Below are 25,038 nucleotides of genomic sequence, written 5' to 3' on the forward strand. Positions count from 1 at the left end.
TTTGCCCTTCATATGCTGCTAAGGTTTTGTATAGCACAATAAATTTGATCCAAAAAGGTCTGACACATGCAAATTTGTCAAACAATTTCTTAATAGATTCAATTAAAAAAACGTTTCCCTGACTTTCTGAATTGATGTTCTGATAATTAAATATTTCAAATTTTAATGGTAGTCAAAATATTACAGTGACTAAGACCTGCAAAACTTGTGAGTGATTCACCAACATTTAACATCAACGTGTTAAATAGAAAGTAGTTAAATAAAGCAGTAAGTAGTTAAATAAATAATAAAGTAGTTAAATAAAGCAGTCCCTTCTAGACATATGGACAGGAATAAATCCTGTGTTAGTCATGCTACCTCTGACATCTAGGAAGTGTATTCACTCCAACTACCGAGTATTAAAGATGCTCTAAGCTTTCATCTAACTCCCCAACTGGACTCTAGTCTCAGTTCCTTAGAAATGCACTCTTCACATAGCACACAAAAGAGCTGCACTTCCTTCAACAGTTAATAAGTGACAAAACTGTATGTGAAATTAATTGCTATCATTTTACATCAAGATACCAACTTCTGAGAAAATAAATATACAAACTGGCACAGAAGTAAACTGAGTGACAAGACAGTATTGTCTGCAGCTGTATCATCTTTCCAGCTTTACATTTTTCTAAGCCTATAGAACAAAACTGATTCCAAGAGGCAAAGGAAGAAAACTTATCTTTTTCTTTTCTATTTAGGGCTAGGCACTCTGACAAAGTATAGCAATCAAATAGTATGCTATCATTTATCTTTTCACTCCAACCCCAGACAGCATTTCTTCTGCTCACCTTTTGTTTCCTCTTTTGCTTTTTGCGTTGCTAGATCTGCAAGCCAGTGTAAAGCCGATGATGGAGCTGTTTCTGGACAAAGTGGTCTGTTAGTCTTTACTTCCCCAGTGTTACTGGCTGGTAACGTCTCTGTTTTTGCAGATTCTTCTATTCTACTATCAGTTGCTTCAGATTTTGGTACAGTGTCCATTTCTACTTGCCCCACTCCTGCTGTCCCTGCTCCAGTGGAAAAGGCATTCTCATTTCCAGAGACTGATGCACTAGGATTTACAGTTGGAAGCTAAAACAAAAAAAAAATAAACTGCTAAATGTTGAATAAAGGGAAGAGTTCAACTTGGAAGACATTTTCGATACCCTATGCATTTGGTTTTGTCTGTTGTTTTTCCATGTGCTATAAGCACACAGTAAAATTAATTTATGCTTAGGCAGCAGCAGAATACAGGAGCTTCTTATCTATGTGTATTCACCTCTGCACTGTGATGTGAATTCTTGCCATGTTATCTTTTAGTTATCTTTTAACATAAGCCAAATCTTTTTGATTTCTTTCCTTTTCTTTGTTTCTGGTTTTTTCATTACAGGAGGATTTTTTTGTGTCAATAGTTACAGAACTGTTCTAGACTCCTTCAGGAACCACTAGAAAATAAAATCACATATTGCAAGCTACTCATAGCGGTTTGTTTTAAAATACAGCATCAATATGAATGGCTTCCTACCCAATTTCTACGTAAGAGTATTAGCCCAAATAACCACTTGGTAGATAACAGATGATGCTCATGTCCCCAAAAAATGACCCAGAAAACTTTTGCTAAACTAAAATACTCAGAATACATATGAAAAAAGTAAAACTCCTGTTTCACAACAGATTAGCTTAAAAGATCTAACATCTTAATAGATCTTAAACAGGTAAATGTCAAACAGAGTAATCGCAGCTTCAAATTACATACCTGTGATATTCCATTAGTGACAGCTGGTCTCAATACCGATTTGTTCTGTCTGTTAATACATGGACAATTGGCTTTAATACCCCATTTGCCTCGTGCTGCGTGAACCATGTCTCCAATATTGTAAAGCGCTGTAAATAAAGTTAGGTCTTTAATATCACATGTAAAGAAATCTAAAAAAAGGCCTAAACTACATCTTCAAAGGGGTGGGTATTTTTTTAGTATTATTGCAAATACTAAAAGGTCACATGCTATATAACAAGACATTGTCCCTGAACAGTACAGTGTGACAAATGGTGGTACCGCTACCTTCCGTATGTAACAGAGACTGTCAAACCTGGCAAATCCTACAGATCACCATCTACTTCTACTATTCGATGTAGGGTCCAACGATACTGCAATGAGGTGACTTTGAACCACCACAAGAAGCTATATAACCCTTGAAGCAATGCTGAAAGGATCTGGAGCACAGGTGCTCACCTTCTGGTACACAGACAGATGTAATGAATTGACCAGGTGAATACCTGGCTGCGTGGCTGATGCCATACGCAACAGTTTTGCCTTCTGTGACCATGAATCTACATCTGAGAAGTCAGGACTCTTGGGAGCAGATGGGATTCACCCGGCCAAGCAGAGCAAGAGAGCTTCTGCCAACAAGTTGACCAGACTTGTATGGACAATTTTAAAATTACATTTAGTGGGGAAAGGAAATGCAGATTTGAGCAACAGACAAGAGCCAGGGACTACTGATGCATTAGGAAGCAGCAGGAACAGCCTGTGAAATAACTCAAAGGAATTTGGGCATGTTCCTTTAAAGACAGGTAGGGTTGATAGCACAGCTGGAGGGCGTCTTCATACTAATGTATGCAGCTTAGGCAATGAGCAGGGTTGTATTACAGAATAAAGACTTTACAACTGAAATTGTAAAGTGGTATGCTTTATTCCAGCTGGAGAGATGCATGGAGGATTCTCCACCATACACGCAAACCTGGTTGAGACAGGTTACAGGCTTAAATATACACTGATACCATAAGCCCACACCTCCCTGCCCACCCATTCTGCTTCTTGCACTTCACATTGTAATTAGTCTTTGGGGCTGCCATGCCTCCTGGTGGTTGCGGGCAGAGGTCTTTGTGATGAAGTAAAGGTGTCTTCCTCAGTGTTCGATGGTTGACTCCCATCTCTGGGCAGGCACAATGGATGTTTGGCTTCCTCCAAGGTCAGTTTGCCCCAGCCAAAACCAGGAGCCTGGATCCTGCTGTCTTCTTAAACCACAAGTTCTGCTTTATCAAGTTTTCACAATACCTAAGTGTTCCTTTACTGGTTTTTCACAACATACATCTTACCTTTATGTCCTTTACCTAGCAACTTAATTCCTATGTGTTCTGTTACAACTTGGTTCTACTTTTAAAACAAGCTATATTTCTGTTTCCCTCCACCTGCTTAAGCACTTTATAGGCTTCTAAAATTCTGAATTTTCATAAGCATGTATGTTTCCCATATCAGGAGGAGCCGGAGTCATTGTGCAACTAGAAAATGACAATCTAATCTTTCTCACTAAAATGTGACAGAATGAATTGTAGAACTGGTGCACTGTGGGGAGGTGCTCTCCACACAAAACAACATATTGACCACACAAAGCTTAGAAAAACAGTGATGAACAGGTCGAGAACTTATGGGTAAAAATGAGGGACCAAGCCAAAAAAGAAAACCTCACTGCTGGGTTTTACTCCAGTCCACCCACCCAAAGGGAGCCTGTTGACAAAGTGTTCTTACTTCAGCTACAGGAAGCATCATGCTCACATGATGATTAGGGAAATTCAGTCAGCTTGACATCTGCTGGAAAGGCAACATAGCAAGCTGCAAGCAATCAAGGACAATTCTGGAGTGCTTTGAAGATAATTTAATCCATGATATAGAGAGACTGACCACAATAGAAGCATTACCAGACCTGTCATACACCAACATAAAAGAACTAGTCAGATACATCAAGACTGGTGGCACCCTGGGCTGCAGTGATCAGGCCCTGGTGGAATTTACAACCTTGAGGGACATGGGTCCTCAAGATCAAGAGTAGTCAGGACGCTGAATTTTAGGAGAACAGAATTTCACTTGCTTAAGGAATTAGTGTACGGGACACTCTGGGAAACTGCCCTCAGGGACAAAGGAACAGATCAGAGCTTGCAGCTCTTTAAGGACATTTTTCTTGCAGTGTGAGCACTCTCAATTCCCCCATGTAAAAAAATCAAATAAGGAAGGCAGAGGAAGAACATGGGTCAAGAAGGACCTCCTGATCAAACTAAAACCTAAGAATGAAATGCAGAGGCAGTAGAACCAGGGACACATAATCCTGGATGCTGCCCAGATGTGCAGAGATGGCATCAGGAAACCTAAGGCACAGATGAAAATGCATATTACAAGGGATGCAGAGCGTAATAAGGGTTTCAACAGTTACCCTGGCCAGAAAAGGAAGATTAAAGAAAATGTATACAACACACACCATCTGCACTACATAAGATCTCTGAGCAAGTGACAGCTGACACGGAGGAAGCTGATGTACTCCACATTTTTCTTTTTCCCATCAGTTTTCAGTTGTATTCCGTCTTCCCACCTCCCTCAAGTCCCTGAACCTCAAAGCAGAGGCTGAGGGAATAATGTTCCTCCTCTTGTTGAAGAACAATAGAGAATCTCAAGCAGGTGATCCTCATGAGGATCACCGAGAACAACTTCCTGCTCCTCAGAGGACCACCTAACACTAAACCACATGACTAAGAGCATCATCCATATACTCCTTGAACCTGACAAGCTTGGTGCCCTGACTACTTCCCTGGAAAGCATGCTCCAGTCCCCAACCTTCACCCTTCTCTCGGTGAAGCAGTCTGAACCTCCCTGGATGCAGCTTCATTCCATTTCCTTGTGTCCTACCTACTCCTGGTCACCAGAGAGAGGAGATCAGCACCTCCTCCTCTGCTGACCCCCTTGAGGAAGCTGTAGATTGTGATGGGGTCATCCCTCAGCCTTCTCATCTCCAATGCATCCCAGGGTCAGGAGGGATTGGGCTGATGTAGTTGCCAAGTCACTCTCCATCATACTTGGAGAGACCTGGCAGTCCAATGAAGTTCCCGGGGACTGGGGACAGGGGAAACATTAAGCCCATTTTTAAAATGGGTCAAAACAAGGACCCCGAGAATAATTGATCTGTCAGCCTCACCACAGTATCCAGGTAAGATCATGTAGCAGATTCTCCTGGAAGACATGTCAAAACACATGGAAGACAGAGTAGATTGGAGACAGCCAGCACAGCTTCACCAAGGGCAAATCACACTTGACTAATGTAGTGGCTTTCTTCAGTGGGGTGACTGCATCATTAAACAACAGAAGACGAACAGCTGTAATCTACCTACACTTCTGTAAGACCCTCAGTATAGTACCCCACAACATTCTTTTCACTAAATTGGAAATGTACAATTTAATGAATGGACTGTTCAGTGGGTAAGGAAGTGGCTGGATGATCACATCCAAAAGAGTTACAGTCAAAGTCTCTGTGCCCAATGGGGAACAGGCGTCCCTCAAAGGTCCTTACTAGGACCAATACTGTTTTGCATCTTCATCAATGACATTGACAGAGGGATTGAGCACGACCTCAACAAACTTATGGATGACACCAAGCTGAGCTGTGGAGTTGATTCTAGAGGGAAGGGACTGACACCCAGCATGACCCTGACAAGCCTAAGGAATGGGCCCACCCAAGCCTCATTAAATGCAGCAAGTCCAAGTGCAAGGTGCCACACCTGGTCTGGGACAACTCCCAGTATCAGTACAGAGTGGGGGACTGAATGGATTGAGAGCAGGCCTGCGGGAAAGGACTTGGATACATGGAAGATATAGATGGAAAACTAGACATGAGACAGTAAAACACACTTGCAGCCCAGAAAGCCATCCTGCAGTCTGGGCTACATAAAAAGAAGCAGCATGGCCAGCAGGCTGAGAGGGGATTCTTCCCCTCTACCCCACCCCACCTCCGCACCCAGAGGTCAGCACTCAACTCTGGGGTGCCCAGCACATGAGAGACATGGACCTGTTCAAGCAGGTTCAGATGAGGCCATGAAAATTAGGAGAGGGCTGCAACTCCTCTCCTATGAAGAAAGGCTGACACCGTTGATACAGTTTGGCCCGGAGAAGAGAAGGCTCTGTGGAGACTTTGCTGTGGCTTTTCAATACATCAGGGGGGATGATAAGCACAGAGAGAGAGACTTTTTACCAGGGCCTCTAGGGACAGGATATGGAGCAGTGGCTTTAAACTGAAAGACAGTATGTTTAGATTGAATATTAGGAAAAAATCACTCCCTGTGAGGGTGGTGAGGTACTGGCATAGATTGTCCAGAGAAGCTGTGCTTGCCCCATGCCTTCAAGTGTTCAAGGCCAGGTTGAATGGGGTTTGTAGCAACCTGGTCTAGTGGAAGGTGGTCCCTGCCTATGGCATGGGGGTTGCACTAGTTGATCTTTAAATGTCCCTACAAATCCAAACCATGCTATGATTCTATGGAATTTAGGACCAGTTATGTAAACAGGCAAGAAAATGGTCACCATGGACCATTTAGTTTCCTTCCCCATCACCAGAGAAGAAAAAGCATCCAAACCATCTCCAAAAAACTCTGTCTTGCTAGTAAAACAAATTTACTTAAAATAAAACTTAAAAACAGCTGAGCACAATTCACAGCTAATGCTAGAAGGATGTGCACTTCAAATCTACAGCTTGGTCTCACTTGGGTTACCTTCCCTTCAACCCTTCTGCTGTAGCAAGTGGAAGTGTCCTCTAAATTCATGGGAGAAAAGGTATCAGCTACATCACCTACGTTTGTATTTTTTCCACTTGCTTGCTCAGAACTAACACAAAATTTTCTATTTTTCCTTTCATGTTTTAAGGATTACCTGTACCAGGGATGATCTGTGTTGGCATGAGATTCTCTGGTTCATGAGACTGACCCTTTGCACACTTCAGCCATGAGAAAACTTCTTCATCACCAATCTCCTCTGTCTCTGGCATAAAGAAAAGAAAAATATTTTGTATTAAAACTTTACAATACAGAATATTTGTGCATTAATATTGTTTATTTAGAGTCCTTAAAGTGAGGGAAATGAAGCTGGTGATCTCAGAAATAAAATATAAATACAGACCATTCGTACTGGATATAAAGCAACTTCTGCTTCTTCCGACTATATATAGCTACCACAGTCATTTTCCTTCAGTCATCTCTAGCAGCTTATTTTCAATCACCTAAAAATCTTGGCTTCTAACCTCAATTTTTAAAATACTTTCGTTACTTGATACTTTTTGGTTTTTGTTACTTTTGATAGTTTTGTTTTCATTATGCTTTTCTAAGTTATCATAATGAATAGACAGCAATATTCAAACTTATTAATAACCAGTATTCTATACATCTGCTCCACCTAATAATGTAACTGTCACTAACTAACTATACTGAGATTGCCATTTGTTTGCATCCATGCCACCAATGTGGTCTCACTACATTAAAGTACACAAAAAAGCTCAGCCAGGTATCTACTTTCTCATGCTTCTATTTCTTAAAATTGAACTTACTGAACTCCTTCCTGAATTCTGGTGTGTCACAGAACAAAAAAAAACAAAAACCCAAAAAACCCCCAAAAAAACACAAAACAAAACAAAACGCCACCTTCCAGTCTAAATCTTTGTTAAAGGCAGCAGTTTCCTGCACTGTCTGCTTACAACACTTCTGGAGCTGTTAAGATACTTGATTTTTGTTCTATACTCTCTGAGGAAAAGAACTACACAATCAACTGTCTCAGCAGACACTCTAAGCTTGCTGATGCAAGACAAGCTCCATGCAGCCTTCCAAGCTGATACTCAGTAACTCTCCCACAAAACCTTCTGCAACTTTCCAGAAACTATTCCCTGACTACAGTCAGTTCAAAGATTACACTGGATGAAAAATGTCCAGTACTCACCACTGTGTGGACGGTTCTTCCTCAGCCGGTAACAGTCCAGACAGACCCCAAAACCACACTTCCGACAAACCCAATGAATATTGAAGAGTGTTGTCTCACATACATCACACATCTCCCTCACACCACGTACTGCTCGCTTCCATGCCACCTTCTCTATAGAGAGAAGGCACACTGTGAATTATTGCTTTGACATTTTGCATTTCTCTCACCTAATTTGAGAATATCTCAGCAACACTGAAAAATTAACAGCAACATGACCTGAAGGCAGAGTATAGAAACATGCTTTTCACATTCATAGACCCATTCTTTGAATTGCTAGTCCAGTGACACTATTAAAATTCCCATTTCTAAGAATTGGTAAGGTCAGGTATCAAAATGCACACTACAAGGAAATGCAGCACCTTACAGTGCTCTGTAATAACTGAATTTATTGGAGCACTAATGGAACTTACATTGAAGTCCTTGCGGGCTGAATTAAGTACTGCTCCCTCCCTAGAAAACCCTGAGCTTTTACATGATGTCCCCAGAGCATAGAAGGATCGGAATCACACAGAAAATCTGTTTCTGTCAGTGTGGTAGGTGCTCTGGCTTATTTCTATTTTCTTAGGAGTATGAGCCAGCTGATTTCTGTATTTAGTTATTGAAAAAATAATTTAATGTCTGGGAAAGTTACCATTAGCTTCCTTGGTGGTAATGGTGCACGGATCCAAAAGAAAGTCTCAAATGCTGGTCCCTCAGTTACACCCCCAAGAGGTGAATATAGCTTCTCTTTGGAAGTGCAGGAAAAGCATTTCAACAAGAAATTATACGACATTTTCAATTCTATTCTGCTGTATTGTACATGCATTATACAGAAAGGGTGGGAAAAAAAACCATGACAAAAGCCCAACTTACGATGTGGCTCTACCATCATCATTGCCTCCTTCTCTGACATAACAAGCTGGCAAAACTGGTCCCCAACATTGGCCAGGATATATTTAGACGTTTCCAGATCAATCCCCTCTGCAGGGGCAGTAGAAGGAATCCATAGGCTCATGGCATCAGGGTCACTTTGTTGTGGGTTCAAGAAACCTTCTACTCGTAGTATACCTTTCCGGGTAAATACCAGCCTGCAGCAAATAGGATGGATTAATTGGGAAACTGCTCAACTGCCTTTAATTAACTTATAATGACATCTGTATCAGAACATAAACCCAGAAAGGGGGAGAAAAAGACTTCGGCTAGAGTGCTATATTCTACAGACAGTACATTTATTATGCAAATCCCAGTAACACAGAGAATAAGGCATACAAAGCTGTGGCTGTAACACCCATTAGAACGAGTGCCTAGGCCCTAGTAAACATTGGCAGGAAATTCCACCTAAAAGAAATTGCTACAGCTTGCTAAATCCCATGTCTCTATCTTATTAATGGAAAGAAATGACAAAATTCAATTTGACCTGCTGCATGATGCTGCTTGCAAAACTCTGAATGGCTGTCATTCTCAATTTTAACTCATGAGAAAGTTTTTCCCAACTCTTAAGAAAACAGTATTTCAATTTTGGCGAGGGCTGCCAGCACTTGGCAATTCTTCTAACAGCTCACATTATGGTATATGCAAAAAGCCTTGTCGCACTGGTCTCCACATAGATGAATCACTACTGTTTTACCAGTAGCTGTTGACCCTCCTAATCCTTGTGTGGTAAAAGGTGTAAAAACGTATGACAGAACCCCAAACATCTCCTGTCAATATCAAAGGTAATTTCAATTTTAAGCATAAACCGTCTTATCTTGAACCTCAAGCTAGATTAATTTTTAACAAGTTTAGGGAAAGAAGCAGCCTGCTTTCCGGATGGGTGACATACTAAAAATACACTTCATCCTTTACATGCCAAAAAGTCAGCTAACTACTTTTGGAAAGAGATGCGTAGCACTTGCTAACTTGCAGTTAAGGAAGACAAAGAGAAACACAACAGGTCGAAGAAGTGTAAGACGTGTATGCAACACAGAGGGAACATGTAGTGTTCCACTCATAAAAATTAGTCCTGTACTCAACAAAATATGGTCAAGCATTAGCCTCATGCTGGCAGTGTTTAGTTACTTGTTGAGTGGATTAAAATTTTACCTTTGTTCTGAATGCCTGAAAAAGGAGGTAGAATTACTGCATACAAATCGCTACCCAAAAGTAAAATTCTACCCAATGAAGCAAATATGATTTCCTGAGGCTGTACCTGGAGGCTCTCTTAGTATCCTACAGCTTTCTCTTTGAAAAGCAGCTCTTTCTGGCACAGTGAGGGAATTCCTATGAGGTAATGCAGGGAAATGCAAGACACTCAAAACCTTCATTATTGTACCCAAGCATATTTAATAAGTAAAACATAATTACTCTGTGCTTGGACATGGCCCAAGCTCTGCACATAAACTACATATGAAGAAAGGAAGAATTTGAGCACCTCCGGAAATGGAAGAAGCGACAGGCCACAGTTGAGTCATCCTGCTCTTGCTCCTTAAATTTGCGGTACCGCTCCAGACGGCACTCCCGACACTTGTGCAGATGTGGAGCTACATTGATGCAAGAGCCATCCTGGAGAAAAGGCTCACCTGACTGCTTCAGCTTCCTCACCTTACTCATATCTTTCAGCACAGACTGGCCAACTGGGTGAGGCAAAGTAGAAGTAAAGATCGATTAGTTAACTGCAACAGCAAAAGGATACTGGCTCCAATAATCATCTTTTCAAAGACTGGTATGTTTCTCACCCATGTAAAACCAGTAAGACTGTTCAAGCCTGCAGCATACCACACTTCTGTCCTGACACACATGCTTAAACATTTATCAAAGTGAACACCAAACTCATATACAAACATTAAGCTTCAGTCTTGTAAGCATCCTGCGTGCTGCCTACTGAGCATGAACGAGGTTTAAAACTGTGGTTAGTTTACACAGTTCATTACACACAAAATAACCCAGTATCCCACCTCCTTGTGCTTCCAAAACATCATCTGCATTCAAGTCATCACCTTTTAAGGGAGCTGTGCGGGGCCGGCCCTTTGGGGCTTGCTTCCCCTTTCCTTTACCCAGCAGCAATTCTGCATTGCGCTCCGCATTGGGGCCTAGCTTCACCATCAAGTGGTCTGGGATACCCTTCATACAAGCCTTAGCCTGCAACTGGTCTTCAGAGTCACTCAAATCTGACAGATCACTATTTGTACTGGAGTCGGAGTCCTGTTTGGACGTTAAACTCCGCTCATCTAGTGAAAACCTTTTCACAGCTTCAAAAGGGGCTTTCTTCTCCTGCGGAAACTCTGCCTGTGAAGAGAAAAGGGTAGGTGGATGTCTGCCAAAGACATTAGAAAACGTTTTCAGAAGAGGATTGTCCTGCTGCCCAGGCCCGACAGCTGGTTTTTCTTCTGTTGGGCTGGAGGAAAGTGTGGGCATCTCAATAGGCTGTGTCAGGCTGCTGCTTGGTGAGCTGGAACGGCCATTCCCTACAGTGGAAGGGCTTTGAACACCAGCAGCAGTTGTTGAACCAGAAACACTGGAGATCATCTTTGAGGAGGAGTCAGTCGTTATAAACAAGGTTTTCTTCTTAGTTAAAGAGTCTGTAGAGGTGACTGATTCCGGCCAGCCAGAAGTGACCTTATGACCCACAGGTGTTGAGGGAGCACAAACTCCTGTCTGAGATGAAGATGCAAAGCCACTGAAAGGACTAAGTTCTGCTTTCTCAGCAAATGCCAGGAAAGGGTTTGAGGGTTCCTCTCGTGATAGCTTTGGGGGCTGTAAAAATAGGTTTTCATGACTATCAGGGGGACGAGTATTCAGCAGACTTCGTGAAAAGGCTGGAGTAAGGGTAGGCATAGATTCCACAGGCAACTTCCGCTCTACAGAACTACCAGACTGGGCTCCTGGCTTACTGTCCACTGAAAGAATTTTACCTTTACAAGTCCCAGGACCCACACTCTCTGTACACTGCTTGAATGAGTCCCGACTAGAGACATCTTCAGTCAAGCTCTCTGAAACGACCGTGAAATAGTTACTGGAAGGAAGATTTTGGGACATGCACTGAAAAAACAAGTTCTTGGATGAATCTGAATCTTTCTGAGCCTCTTGTCCAGTACCAGAGCCAAAAGGAAATCCAGAAGGTTTGCTTTCTGGAGCCATCACTCCATTTGATTGGCTCCTTCCAGCCCCAAATACCAAGGAGGACTGGGAAGCACTTGGGAGAGAAACTCCAAATCCAGAAGCCAAAAGTGAACTTCGGGAATTCTGAAACAAAATTAATAAGCATTAGTCTATTCTAAGATTGTTATTTGATTCAAGAATACTTTAAATCATCTCACTGTACCATTAGTATTCTGGTTACCCATCAGGAATAGAAAGTTCCAGCAGACTTACTCACAATGAAGAAACTTCTTTAAAGATTCCTACCCACAAGCTACTGAAATTGAAGACATGCAGAGAAAACTTAATGTCTTATCACACTTTAGAACAAAGGTGAGACATCAGACAGGTGAATTAATTCATAGAAAAGTTAGTAAAACTGCTGATTAATTGAATTCAAATCAACGAAAAGGAACCTTAATTGAAACTGCTTTTAAATACCCCCCAATCTTTCACCCTCCCCCAAGAGCATTCTGACAAGCTTCACCTACTTATGTAGTACCCCTGAAATAAGTAACTTCATTTGCAATTAATTAAAACAAAGCAAGCCCCCCAGCAGTTAGCAGACAAACTATTCCTGGTCCCTGCAAGCTACATCTGCTGACAGGTAGATGCCTAAGATGTGGAGCCTTCCAGGGAATAACTCTGTAGAGGTTAAGCACAAAAGGCTTAACTTTTATGACCATTAAAAATACGTGAAGGTTTTGTGAATGGCAGATTTCTACTAGAAATAACTGTGATATGGAATATTCACTTGCTCTCTTCTCAAGTGGTACTTGTTCAGGTTTTCCAGTCCTGACAGTCCTACTGTAAGTGATTATATACTGTGACTTAATTCTTCATAGAATCATTTAGATCAGCTCTTCTCCTTCTCTTTAAGTTTCCACTTAGAAATCTGCTCATCATTAACACAATTTTAATTCAAGGTCATGTTGAATACAAACACAGACTCTGTGCAACACATCCTACTGGTCACTAGTGTACCTGCATGCCTACTCTACTGCATACTAATGTTTAGCTTGTTCCTCATTACCAATGTCCAGCTGTAATAACTTTCATAACCTATTAAAAGTTCTTCTGGATATTAGAAGTTCTGACATTTCTTTTTAGAGATTAAAAAAATAAATTAGAAAACTGAGTTCTAATAGTTTTTAAAAGAATATGGATTTGAATGGAAACCCAGGTTGTGAAGTCATCTCAAGTCACACTATGATATAGTAGACAGTCTGAAACAGTAACATATGTGAACTATCTACAACACTCTTACTGATTCATGTCAGGTTCCCTCCCTCAAAAAAAAAAAAAGTTTAAAATGGACTAGTGGTCTGCCTGCCAACTCTGAAGCCAAATTATTACTGTTTTAAAAAAATTATGTGGGGTTGGAGAGGGGGAAAGATGGAGAGATTATATCAAAATTTCTCAGTACAATTATACAATCTGTAGTTGCTTCAAATTCTGAATTTATTTATATTTTTGGGGGTGTGGGATAGAAGAGTTCATATTATGTTATATTATGTTCATCATGCAACACTGCTGTTTCCAACAATTCTATCTTTTGCACCTCACCATCTAGGAACCTTTATCCCAAGGTAAACATCTAACCTTCCCACCCATTCCATTATCTAATACAAGACAGGGATGATAACAATGCCTTTAAATTCCTGGCAATCACACTGGACTTTCTTAATGAATCACCCATTTTCTTCACTTTTTCTATGCAGTAGACAGCGAGATTCTTAATTTTTGTTGTACTTACTGAGGTGGGTTTCATTTTTGTTTTGTTTTTACAAACCCTCATTTGATTTATTTAAGAAGTCTCCTATTTTGTTTTTAACAGGGTTTCCCTTCTACTTTTTCACTCTTTCCCTTGTAAACAAAGACAAAACTAAAAGGTCTTCAAGCTGCTTCCAGACTGAGCTCTCATCTGAAATATTTTAATTATTTCTTTGATTTTAGTCCTAGATAGTATACAATACAACTGGCTAATTTTTCTATTATATAGATAACACAGGTCTAGTATGCAAGACAGGCATCTGTTAGAGGTCCTCTAAATGTAGGCTCATTGTTTTTCTGGTTTTGAGGCTTTTTTTTTAAGTAACTTGAATGTTCAACTCAGTGTGCATTTTCATGCAGATTTGTTTATATAAAGACAAGAGATTTTAAGTAGGTTATCTTTTGTAGGACACAACAAAATTAATTAAGTGCAGTGCTTAGTGTTATTTTAAAGCTTCATTTCTCAGATTAAGGCTGAATAAGCATAAGAGTGCTACACAGTTATCTCTTATTACTCCTTCACCAATTATCTTAATTTTCTTCTGAGTCATTTCTTAGGGGGTTTTCTTCAGGAGGAGACAGAATCATGAGAGAAAAAGTACTTTTTTCAATTCCATGGGCACACATTTTAACAGGAGTATGTTGCAGAATTATCAGTTGCAAACATGCAAATCTTCCTAGAACACATTGGATCATGAGCTACTCACCTCTCCCTGGGCTTGTGATCGGCCTGTTTTTGGTTTCTCCTGCCCAGTAACAGCTGGCAAACTGGTATCAGAGATTCTCACAGTTGTCGGTGTCAAAGCAGTTGTAGTAACTGCGGTTGCAGAAGTCACTGTGCCTTGGCCAACCTGTTCCAGTGATTTTCCTGCCTCTTTACATCCAGATCCAACTAGTAATGGTTGTCCAGCCACAGAAGAAAATGGAGTGAAGGGCAATGGTGTGTCACCACCAACTGGCTCATCTTGGACTACTAGTGTTCTGCCATTCTCTTTGGTGTAAGTAGCAAAACGAATATTGCGATTAATCTGAGGAATAAATGAAGGCAACTGCTTGGCCCTTGGATCCAGTCCTGTTTCACTACTGGAGACTCCTTTCCAGGGACCTCTGCTTGCCTCACCTCCATCACTACCATTGCTATCTGCCTCCCCCCTCTCCTTTAGCTTCTTTGTTGCAGGATCACAACCAGGATCTGATACATTTTTCCTCCTCCTTCCATCCTTTCCCTCCAGGCTTTCTTTCTTCTTTTTCCCTTTAGATGATGATTTAGCTGCTTTTAGGCCCCCTCCCTATAATAGAAAAAGCCATGCAATCACTAAACAGAACAATCCAGATACTCATGCAAAGTACTTTTTTCTGTTAGAACTGAATATATTATACTGCTCTGATGTTTAGGAACACTTCATCACAAATTCACACATCTAAAGAGAGACGTTATGTGAGCACAGAACACAAGCATTAAGCGCAGTCTTGTCTTTTTTGTACTAGAATAAGATCTGCACAAGAAATTTTTTAGCTGAGCTACCTTGCTGTAGCATGAACCACTTCCTCGCAAATTTTGAGAAATATGCAATACTCCAACAAAGCTCTTCGTAACATATGAATACCATGTGCACACTAATTTTTGCTCCAAGTATAAAACCCCATGATTCTTTTGAAGGGCATGCTTTCTGTCCACTACACAAAGCCTACAATATTTAACTATGGAAGACAGCTTGCCCTTTAGCCTAGGGTAAAACATTCAGGTTCAAAAGTTGTCATGGAACATCTCAACTGAAGCAGTGAAATGCCACAAACATACAAGCCTGCTCACAAGGCAGAGCAGCCAGATGGCAATTTTTAGAAATGCCTTAAAAGGTCTGTGAAGCAGCACAGAATGATCCTGTTAGAAAAAGGCAGAAACACTACACCTTAAAATGGAGTACAACCACCATGGTTATTATACCACTACTGATCCCCACTCCAAGATCTATGGTAAACTTAGTAAACAGGCCTGAACAAAAAGAGATTGCTTAGAGAAAGCTGTGACCATCAAAATAGTAAACAAAATTTTCCTGTTCCAACTTTAAGTGGAAAAATATTAAATTTCTCCGAAGTCCACAGTCAACACTGCATCAATTTTTAGTCCGTTACAGATTTTACCTATTTCACATCAAAAATTTTATGAAGTTTCACACTGTATATACAAGACCTGAATCAACGGCTGTAATACCTCGCTTGAAGAAGTGTTATCCATCACCACATGAATCAGTCGAGGATCCACCGACTTTATCTCACCACTCTAATTTTTATACAGATTAATAATGAGGAAGTAGGAGAAAGAAAAGCTGAGGTTAATTTTTAATTCAAAGTATATAGTTATCAACATAAGAGACCTAAACACACAGTTACTGTACAGGCCCTCTCCCATTTACTTATATACTCCCATTTCTTATTGTCTCACTTCCTTAGTAATACTACAGTCTTCTAGTTTTCCTTCTATTCTTTTGCTCCTTCTCTATTTCAAAAATTTTCAGATTTTATTCCTACCATGTTTTCCCTTGTGTATTTATTCTATTGAGCATTTCTAAAGGTATTCAGTGCATTAAACGCAGCTCTTGAATTTAACATTGTCACATGCATGTTCACTCTGCTACACGTAGAAAGAGCTACTGAAAGAGGAACATCAGTTTAACCTAAGTATCCTCATTAGTTTCTCCCCAAAAGGAGCAACTCACAACCAATCTCTGTAACTGTTCTTGGAGGTTACTTTTTATTTCACAGTAAGTACACAAGAAGCTTTGTGCTTCCTAGCATGTATCTGCTGAATGCACCTAACCCCACAATTTCTATGTCTCCCCAAAGTATTATGCTGATTCACCATATATAGTATACTTTTTTCCCTGTGTGCCAGCAATAGCAGTAGTCAGAGTGCAGGATTACTGCATATTCAGTGCATTCAATTTACACACAAGAAGCTACAGGGGCAGTGGACATGAGACACAGGATGGGACCTGAAAACCAAGATGAGTGCTGCTACTACACAGCACCATGGACCCATTCCTAGTTGTTCCTGAAAAAAGAGCAAGCCACTGGCAAGACTGAACTACCCGTCAGACCACACAGAAACACGTAATAAAAACCAGTAACTCCAGCAGTGCAGACTCTCTGTGCTGTACACAGGTTTACTGACAGGAACAGGGCAAAAGTAAATAGCCTGAACTAAAATACATAAATCAAATTTATTTATCCTAAGACTTCATCTGCTTTGCTACAATTGTTTCAAACCACTTGTACAGTCTGTCAGATGGAAAACAAGAGAAGGCATAGGAAGACCACAATATAAGAGATCCAGAAGCTAGCTTTCTATGCAGCAGCACACTTTCACTTCTGGAGAGTCACTTTCAGTATTTTTTCTTACAGCACTCATTTCCAGTGAAACTTTTACAGCTTTTTTTTTTTTTTTTTTTAACAGAAGTAGTCTGTGTGACATCATTTAAAAATACTGTGAATTGCAACACAAATAATCACTCATCTTTTAAAGCAAAAAACAATCCAAAATAACAGGTTTCGGCAAAGCTGTCATTCTCCACATATAGATAGTGAGGAATGGTATTTCAGGAACACCAAAGCAGTGCTTCATATTTTTACCTTAGTCACAGACACCTCCATAAGACGAGTTATTGGGTCTTGGTGGCTCACAACACCACAGAGCCAGCTATTTTCATCCTCTGGTTGATAAACTTTAACTCTTTGGCCTTGGACACTGTAAGGACCTGGAAAAGAAGGACTTTGAGTACATTTTCCAAACAAGCTTTGTGTCATACTAGTTAAGAGTCATACAATAAAATGGTTCTGTGCACTTAATTAGGGCTTGAAGTGTCATCTTCCAGGTGGAAAAAAATTAGAACACCAGAGCTTCTGCTGCAAATCCTGTAACCAGGCATCTTATCCAAAAAAGTCAATAGGCCCTCACTGCTGTAACTCAAAGCCATTGTGAAGACAAAATAAATACAATTTATACATAAAAAACCTCAAATATGAGAGACCAAAATTAACTCACTCCTTTGACAAAATCAAGCTACATGTGGGCTCCTTGCTAACTAAATGATTTTGCTTTCTAACCTAGAGGTTAGTAATTATGCAGCATCAATCCAGTGAACAGTCCCAGTATTCTTAGTCCAGATGTGTCAAATCCCAGAAGAAATGCCATGCATTTCAGAGTAGAAACATGTATTTGGTTATCCAACATCTCTAAACCAACCAGCCTTAGTTCTTTCACACAGGTAACAGATAATCTACAGAAAGGTTTCCTCTCGTGCTGCCCTTGCTCTCCACATCAGCATGCTGAGCTTTCCTTCTACCCTATCTCCAGACAAAATTAACCATTGCTAATCTTGGATCATCAAAATCCACATGATCCAACAACCTGTATATGACACAGCCAGAATCTGGCACTTTAGAAGAAGGCTTCAAACTGGACAATTCTGAAGTTACTTGCTCATGTAAGAAATAATGTTCTCAAAATTTCTATGAATACACCAAAAGGCACCAAATTCCCATTAAGAATTACATCATCCTTCAAATGTAAGACAGAGGTCTGTCTCTAGTGTGAGTCCCTGGCACATGAACTCTAGATAGAAATTATTTTAGCACTTGATTGAGATGACCCAAATCTGACAACAAAAGCCACAATCAGGCTTAGCCCTAATACACAATCCAGACAACAGATATTAACTCTATGCTGACCAGCCACATCCACACATATATTCAGATGAAACAATTGATGTATTAATTATCAAAATCTCAAAATTTGAATTGCCATTACAAGGAAAGTTTCTGAGGATCAGCAACTACAAAGGAACTTCACTTCTAAATTTCCACAGTTACAGAACAGAACCATAGAAAAGGACCAACACTTTAAAAACACAAAACTGAAACTTAAAATAGGGAAGTTGTAAATACATGGATATTGTCCTACTTTAACTACACCTTAAGTGACCATTCCCAGTGGGTATTTCTGGTTGTATCTCAGCAACTGCTTACCTGTATCTGTGATAAAAATAATGTTACTTTGTAAAGAAGTTGCAAAATACAGAAAATAAAGACAAATTTGACCATCCAAATGAAACAGTAACAGATAATATTACTATCCACCTTCACAAATTCCAACATAGTCTTACAGCTGTTGAACAACAAAGTAGCTCTGAGACATAAAACACTCCTCACCTCTACTAAATATCTCCTGAAGCTTCTGGTCACTGATCAGTGCATTGACAGATTCTCTTAGTGAAGGCTGCTCCTGCAGAATCTGATTTTGACTCTCTGTTCCCATCTGCCAAAAACAAACAGTTTTAACGAAGTATAGTCTTCTGGGTAATAGAAACATTAGTTTTTTACAAGTCTTCTTGGACTGCAGACAGACTGACAAACAAGGAAAAAAAAGTAAAATTAAGAAAAATATTACTGCACATGCCAGGAGGTAAAAGAATTAACTATGCAAAAGCTGTTGCAAAACTTCCACTGTAATTATCATCTACACAATGACAGCTAGGTCTCCAACTGAACAATGAATATCAGCACTTTTCGCATGCAAATGAATGTCACCCTAAGGACCTGGAAATGCAGGGAAACAAACACAAATATGTGACAGGGTAGGGAAAGGAGAAAGATAGGTATGTTGGTGGAACAGTAAAAAAAACCCCAAAGCTAATCTGACAAGCACAGCACAAGGCTAAATTTACATTTTAACTGAACACAGTTCAAATACCTGAAATAAACGTAATCCACTGGCATCAGACAGGAAACGTAAATGTCTGTCCAGAAGAAACTCCACTGGGACTACAGAGCCTAACCCCAGTTTATCTACTAGAGGAGTGAAGGTCTGTGATGAACAACAAAAAAAAGAAGTTACCAAAATGAATGAGCACACATACACGCCAACAACAGTCAATCTCACATGCTATTTAGATTTTTAAAAACTAAAAGTTTTCATTTCTCAACTTGTACCACCAGTTTTTGACTTTAATGAAAAATATCATTATGTCTAAGCCAATAGTTCTTGCATTACAAGCAGGAATTACAGACAACTGGATTCACTTTTTTATTGGATCTTAAAGCAGAAATTAAAACAACTGTGGTGGTATTTGGTTTTTCATAGGTAAGCACCTTCTGATGCTCAGGTTAAAAAAAAAAAAAAAAGCTTTGATTAATAGTTCAAACTATCGAACATATTTCAGATATAGCCTCATGAAAGAACTAGTTTTTTTTCTCCTACAGAAGTTAGCTGTAAGGAATTTATAAGCTTATTATTAAATGAGAGCATTTTTGGCTAGTGTTTTGTAAAAAAATCAAAGTTCATGGCAAGTGGACTATTGACGTTCAAGCTGCAAAGCAAATCACTAAAAATACCTAGTGAATTCAGGAATCCTGTAATAGCAGAAACAGACAATCTTATAACAGAACTTGCTGATGGAAGAGAAAGTTGCCAACCAGAGTCCTTGAATATTTGTCTCATGCTCACACTTAAACACAACTATTCATGGCATTTTTCCCTTAAGAGCTCTCATCAAGTTTGTTTACACTCCATTCTCCCCTACACAACAGTATAAACATAAAAAAATTATTTTCTCAGTTTATGCAAAACTATCTCCTTAAAGCAAACAGGACTACAAAAAAGAGACAATGAAGAATGAAAACATATTCATAAGTGATATATCTTAAACAAAACAAAACAAAACAAAACCAACAAAACCCACCATCCCCCACACCCCTGAAACATACCATCCCCTTTCTAATGCTAAGTAGTTGGTTTCCCATTGCAAGTATGTACTCTGGTGCTTTGACTAACTCCAACCTGCATTCCCATGCAGTTATCTGGGTAGGCCTGTATCCCTAGAGAAAGCTTCAATGCTCACGTGGCTGTTCAGAGTACAGGGGATAGAAACATTTTTTCAGCAAGCCTACAGATAAAGCTTGAGTTGTAGTGGAAATAGTTTGGAATCGTTACACAGTCAGCATGCAGACTTATGGCAACACCCCCAAATCACTCAGATTTTGACCAATTTGGAAATCCTCTGAAAGATGCTTTTCCTGTGTAAAAACAGTTTCCCAGATGAAACTAACTGGAGTTCATTCTTGGAGACAAGCTGAAAATACACTGAAAGGAAAACTTCACCTATGGAAAAAACACTCTACAGAGTCTCTGCTGTAAAAGCCTGGTTTTCTTCTGCCTTAAGCTAAGTGCAATAAAGAAATCCTCAGAGAAAGATTCAGTGATGAACTTACTGGTTGAGCCCATGTGCCCATTTAAAATACTAAATTCAAATTCTGCCAAGGCACAGAATCCTTGACAGGAAAAAATGCTTCAATATACCCATGCACAAAATTGGGTGCAATTTTGCAAATTGCAAATGTTTTTTGCAAAATTTTTGCAAAAATGCAAAAAAGCAGGGAGTAAAATTCTGAACAGTCCAAGGACTGTGGGAGGAGAAAAGAAACAAAAGAAGGGGTAAAAAATAAAAATTAAACAGCATAAAAATGAGGAAAGGAGTATCACATATAATGATCTTTCCTATTCAGAAGCCACAAAGAGAAGAAATATATTAGGAATGCTCTTCACTATATACTACTCATCAGCATGTTTGCAGAATGAGTATATTCAGATATGCTAGCTAAAATATACTGCCTTTGTTTTCAAGTGTCATGACATGTAACTGCCATGTAAATAGCAATACAGTTAACCACATCAAGAAACATGAGAAAATTTTACATGTTATGCTAGTTAATGCTGACAACAAAACTGAAATAAAAGTTTTAGATTAGGAGTGGCCAATTTATGTTTTTTATGTCAGGAACAGCACACAGTCTATTGTCTTCCCCAAGATGCCTTCTGGTATACCTATTTAATTGATGCAACAGCCTTTACTATACAGAGCTCTGGAGAGTGCTTTATAAGACCAAAAGGCTTATTCTCACAATTCAGAAAAGTCTAACAAACACAAAGTTTTAAAATAGGGAAAAAGAAACTTTTCAGATATACAACACATTTCTTCAGAGAGTAACTTGTAAATACCACTTTTCTGTACAATATGTCATATCAATTTCTGGGGCAGGAACTGGAAGCATACTGCCTCTCCAATGCCTTCCCAAAGGCCCTATTAAGTGCCAGTTATGGAACTACTATTAGTAAAAGTCCACCCCTAAGCAATTTTTGAATCTGCAAAACGGTGACCTGTACAATATCCAAGCCTTGAATATCACAGTGGAGCTGATGAAAACCTCTGAGAATTTAAGGGCTTCTGGTCAAATACTCACCAGTGCAGGCCACTGTGCCTGCGAGATTCGAGTCCCCTGAAGCATAACTGGATCATTTCGAGGTGCCCAAACCAATGATCCTTCCAGCAGTAACACTATAACTTCTTCAGCATGGACTTTCACCCATGCATGTTGGCTCCAGTTACAGCCATCAAATTCCACATAGATCTGATTAAAAAAAATATTTAGAAGGCATTTCATCTCTTTGCAGACATTTAACAGAAAATAATATTCCTACAATCCTTACGGAAAACGAGACAGCAACTTAAGTAAGAAAGAAATCAGGATAACTATTGCAATGTTAATACTGAGAACACATCTACATAGCTATGGGAATCAAATTAACAATTATTAACCTATGAAAAATTACTTTCCCCAAACATACATCACTGGCTCCAAATGCTGTGTTTTCCTATACAAAATTAAAGACATGAAAATTGTTCATCCCAAAATACAGATGATGACCCAATGCAAGCCTCTTTCACAGCAGGATTTCTTAGAGAATTTCAACACTCTTATTTGGCACTTCAACAGACAGCCTGTATCAGAATGGTTAACTGCCATTCACAGAATTAAATGCTTCAGCCTGCAAGGTTTGTGTTTGCAAAACTCACTCTAAATCAGGAGCTTTTTCTTGTCTTGTACATTATTAAACTCCCTGAACAAATGCAAATATTTTGAGTGGCATGAGATTACCCAGAATTACCTACTTTGCTAGATTTTTAATAACCTTATTTACAAGTGTAGCAATATAAACCACACTACAAATCTAAATCACTATTCTGAGATATCATCCTCTTTTTTTCCTGTCACAAAGGACAACTGCTAAAGTTATTTGAAATTACACGGCAAGAATGCTAAGGTTACAAATCTCATTCCATGTTCCAACAACTGGAGCTATTAATTGTTAGAAAAGTCACATTCCTATCTCTCATCTACAGAACTTACACACTTGCCAAATATAATCAAACATGTCAAAGGAATAGCAAAAAATTACTAATCAGTAAGGAGTCCAACCTTAAGCTGGACAGCCAAAACAGGGTTTTGTAACCATTACAAGATCACTGGAGAGCAATAAGGCACTAACTGGAGACAGACAGGTCTCTGCTTTACCAATAAATCCTATTAAAAGTATTAGAGACCACTTACGCCACTACCCCACTCCTCCCCCCAGACTCAAAAGCTCAAACCACAAGGGAAGAATATGAAGTAACTTGATGAATTCTTGAACTCCATTACTGCTTAAGCTGTCCTGATGAGAAACAGCACCAGACCTTTCAAGATATCCTTCCACCAATTCAACCATTTTCAGCAATATCATGGAAACTAGACTGAATACCTTTCCATTTTAAGTGGGCCTATACCTTTCTTAATATTATATCTGCGCCACTTTGCCAGTAGTCCCTACTCGAAATACTTTGTATCCCAGGCCTCCTAACTTTCATGGTACTGTAGAGCTTGCCTATCCATTAAAACAGTTATCGCTCATACTTCTGTTCCACATAAGAACAGCAGTATTGCCCTGACATGACATCAGCATGTCAAAGTAACTCAGTGTACTTTTAAAAGTACCATGTACTTTTACAATATTAGGAACTGAGTGAGATAAAGCTCAGCAGGTCTTTAATGATCCTGTTCTAGTAAACATTTTGAGAAAGAGGATAATGCCTATTTCCATTTAGAAGAGGCAAAGCTGTTTTATAATAGCAGCACAGTTTCACCTCAGGATTTCTTCTAGATGCTCTAAAGATGGGCCAACTAGGACTGACCTTTACATCTTTTTTTTTTGTGGACTAACCACAATTAGATTACTCCCCATTATATGAAAGTAAGAATGTCTAAGAGCTAGTCTCTGTAACCAAAATTTTACAGGGGGTGAAAAAAAAATCTAAAAATCTTTCAGAGGCTTTACCAGGAAAACAAAACAAAGCAAACAAAAAAACAAATACCAATCAAAGCCAAAAAAAAACAACCAACAAAACCCATGCTTTTAAGTTCTATACTTGTCTGTTCCCAAGATTTCTGCCCTTGAAAGGTGCAGATATTCAACTGCACTTTTGTATTTCTATAAGCCAGACATGAGACTACCGGCTAGTAATTGAAACCATCCTCATATATGAGAAAGGACAGACTTAGGTAGACCAAAGTGTAGAAAATAAATTTTTCCTAGCCTTTATCACACCTAGCCCACATTATTACCTTAGAAGAGTATTTCCTAAGCAGTGGTTCACTGCTTGGTGCCAACTCATCACTTTTTCTGACAGAATGAATTTAAAAAGAAGTCTTCTCTGATAATATGTCAGAATTATCACAGCATAGTGATAGTATATATCATTATCATATAGATAGTATTTATCATTGTCACAGTAGCATTCATTATGCATGGAAGAATCCATGAAAATGCTGAAATATCTCACATTATTCTGAATTCCACCTTGACTATTTTACACAGTTCATATTTTACAGTTCTTGCATAGATTTTTGAGAATATACTGCTTAGAGACAGCTACACCTCTGAAACAGCATTAAGTGGAAGCTTATTGATGAAAGGAACTGGGGAGAAAACTGCAGTGCTGAAGGTAATGAATTCACACATCAGCGAAAATACAAGAATACTGATGACACACGTCCTATGCAGTCTGCTACGAGAGCAGCTCTTCAGCTGGATCTTAGCCCTGACACACTTCCACAATCCAGAGAGTCTCAAACATTTGACACATTTCCCTTTTGAAAAAAACCTTTCTGCATATGTTTTTCTTTCCTCCACCTTGAAAAAGTTAGGCAGCAGCTAGAGTACATAACCACAGCTCCCAACTGCAGACACAGGGTGCCAGGCCCCCCAGGTTTGCAAAGCCAAAAGCCAAAAAGAAAGCACACTGTTTCTGCTGACAGCCATAGGTGCAGTTCTAGAACATGGCCAAAGAAAGCAATATCATTAGAGAATGGATGTCAAGGAGACAGTTCAGAGTTGGAACTCTGCAAACAAGCCCAAAGAACTTATAGTAATTACTAATTTTCAAAAAACTAATAAAGAGAACTAAAACTCTTCACAAGCAGAGAACCTCATTCCTGCTACCATG

General features: G+C 39.5%; 1 protein-coding gene across 3 annotated transcripts in view; it reads right to left on the reverse strand.

The window, feature by feature from the left end:
• The window catches only part of KDM3B (lysine demethylase 3B), a 48,493-nt gene that overhangs the window by 22,507 nt on the left and 948 nt on the right, over positions 1-25,038 (reverse strand). For 2 of the 3 annotated variants that reach the window (XR_004499296.1, XM_033517593.1), the window contains exons 2-14: positions 21,959-22,126; positions 19,413-19,526; positions 18,872-18,977; positions 17,294-17,418; positions 15,876-15,944; positions 14,371-14,952; positions 10,708-11,995; positions 10,185-10,386; positions 8,648-8,862; positions 7,754-7,906; positions 6,698-6,805; positions 1,769-1,896; positions 825-1,104 (exon numbers count right to left, since the gene is read on the reverse strand). Coding sequence is in view for 2 of the 3 variants with exons in the window: in XM_033517593.1 (XP_033373484.1) it covers positions 825-1,104; positions 1,769-1,896; positions 6,698-6,805; positions 7,754-7,906; positions 8,648-8,862; positions 10,185-10,386; positions 10,708-11,995; positions 14,371-14,952; positions 15,876-15,944; positions 17,294-17,418; positions 18,872-18,977; positions 19,413-19,526; positions 21,959-22,126 (3,538 nt within the window). In the remaining variant the exon portion in view is untranslated. The remainder of the gene's footprint in view (positions 1-824; positions 1,105-1,768; positions 1,897-6,697; positions 6,806-7,753; positions 7,907-8,647; positions 8,863-10,184; positions 10,387-10,707; positions 11,996-14,370; positions 14,953-15,875; positions 15,945-17,293; positions 17,419-18,871; positions 18,978-19,412; positions 19,527-21,958; positions 22,127-25,038) is intronic. The other variant, XM_015641620.3, reaches the window with a different exon arrangement.

The sequence above is a fragment of the Parus major genome, chromosome 13 (assembly GCF_001522545.3).
Source record: "Parus major isolate Abel chromosome 13, Parus_major1.1, whole genome shotgun sequence".
NCBI lineage: Eukaryota > Metazoa > Chordata > Aves > Passeriformes > Paridae > Parus > Parus major.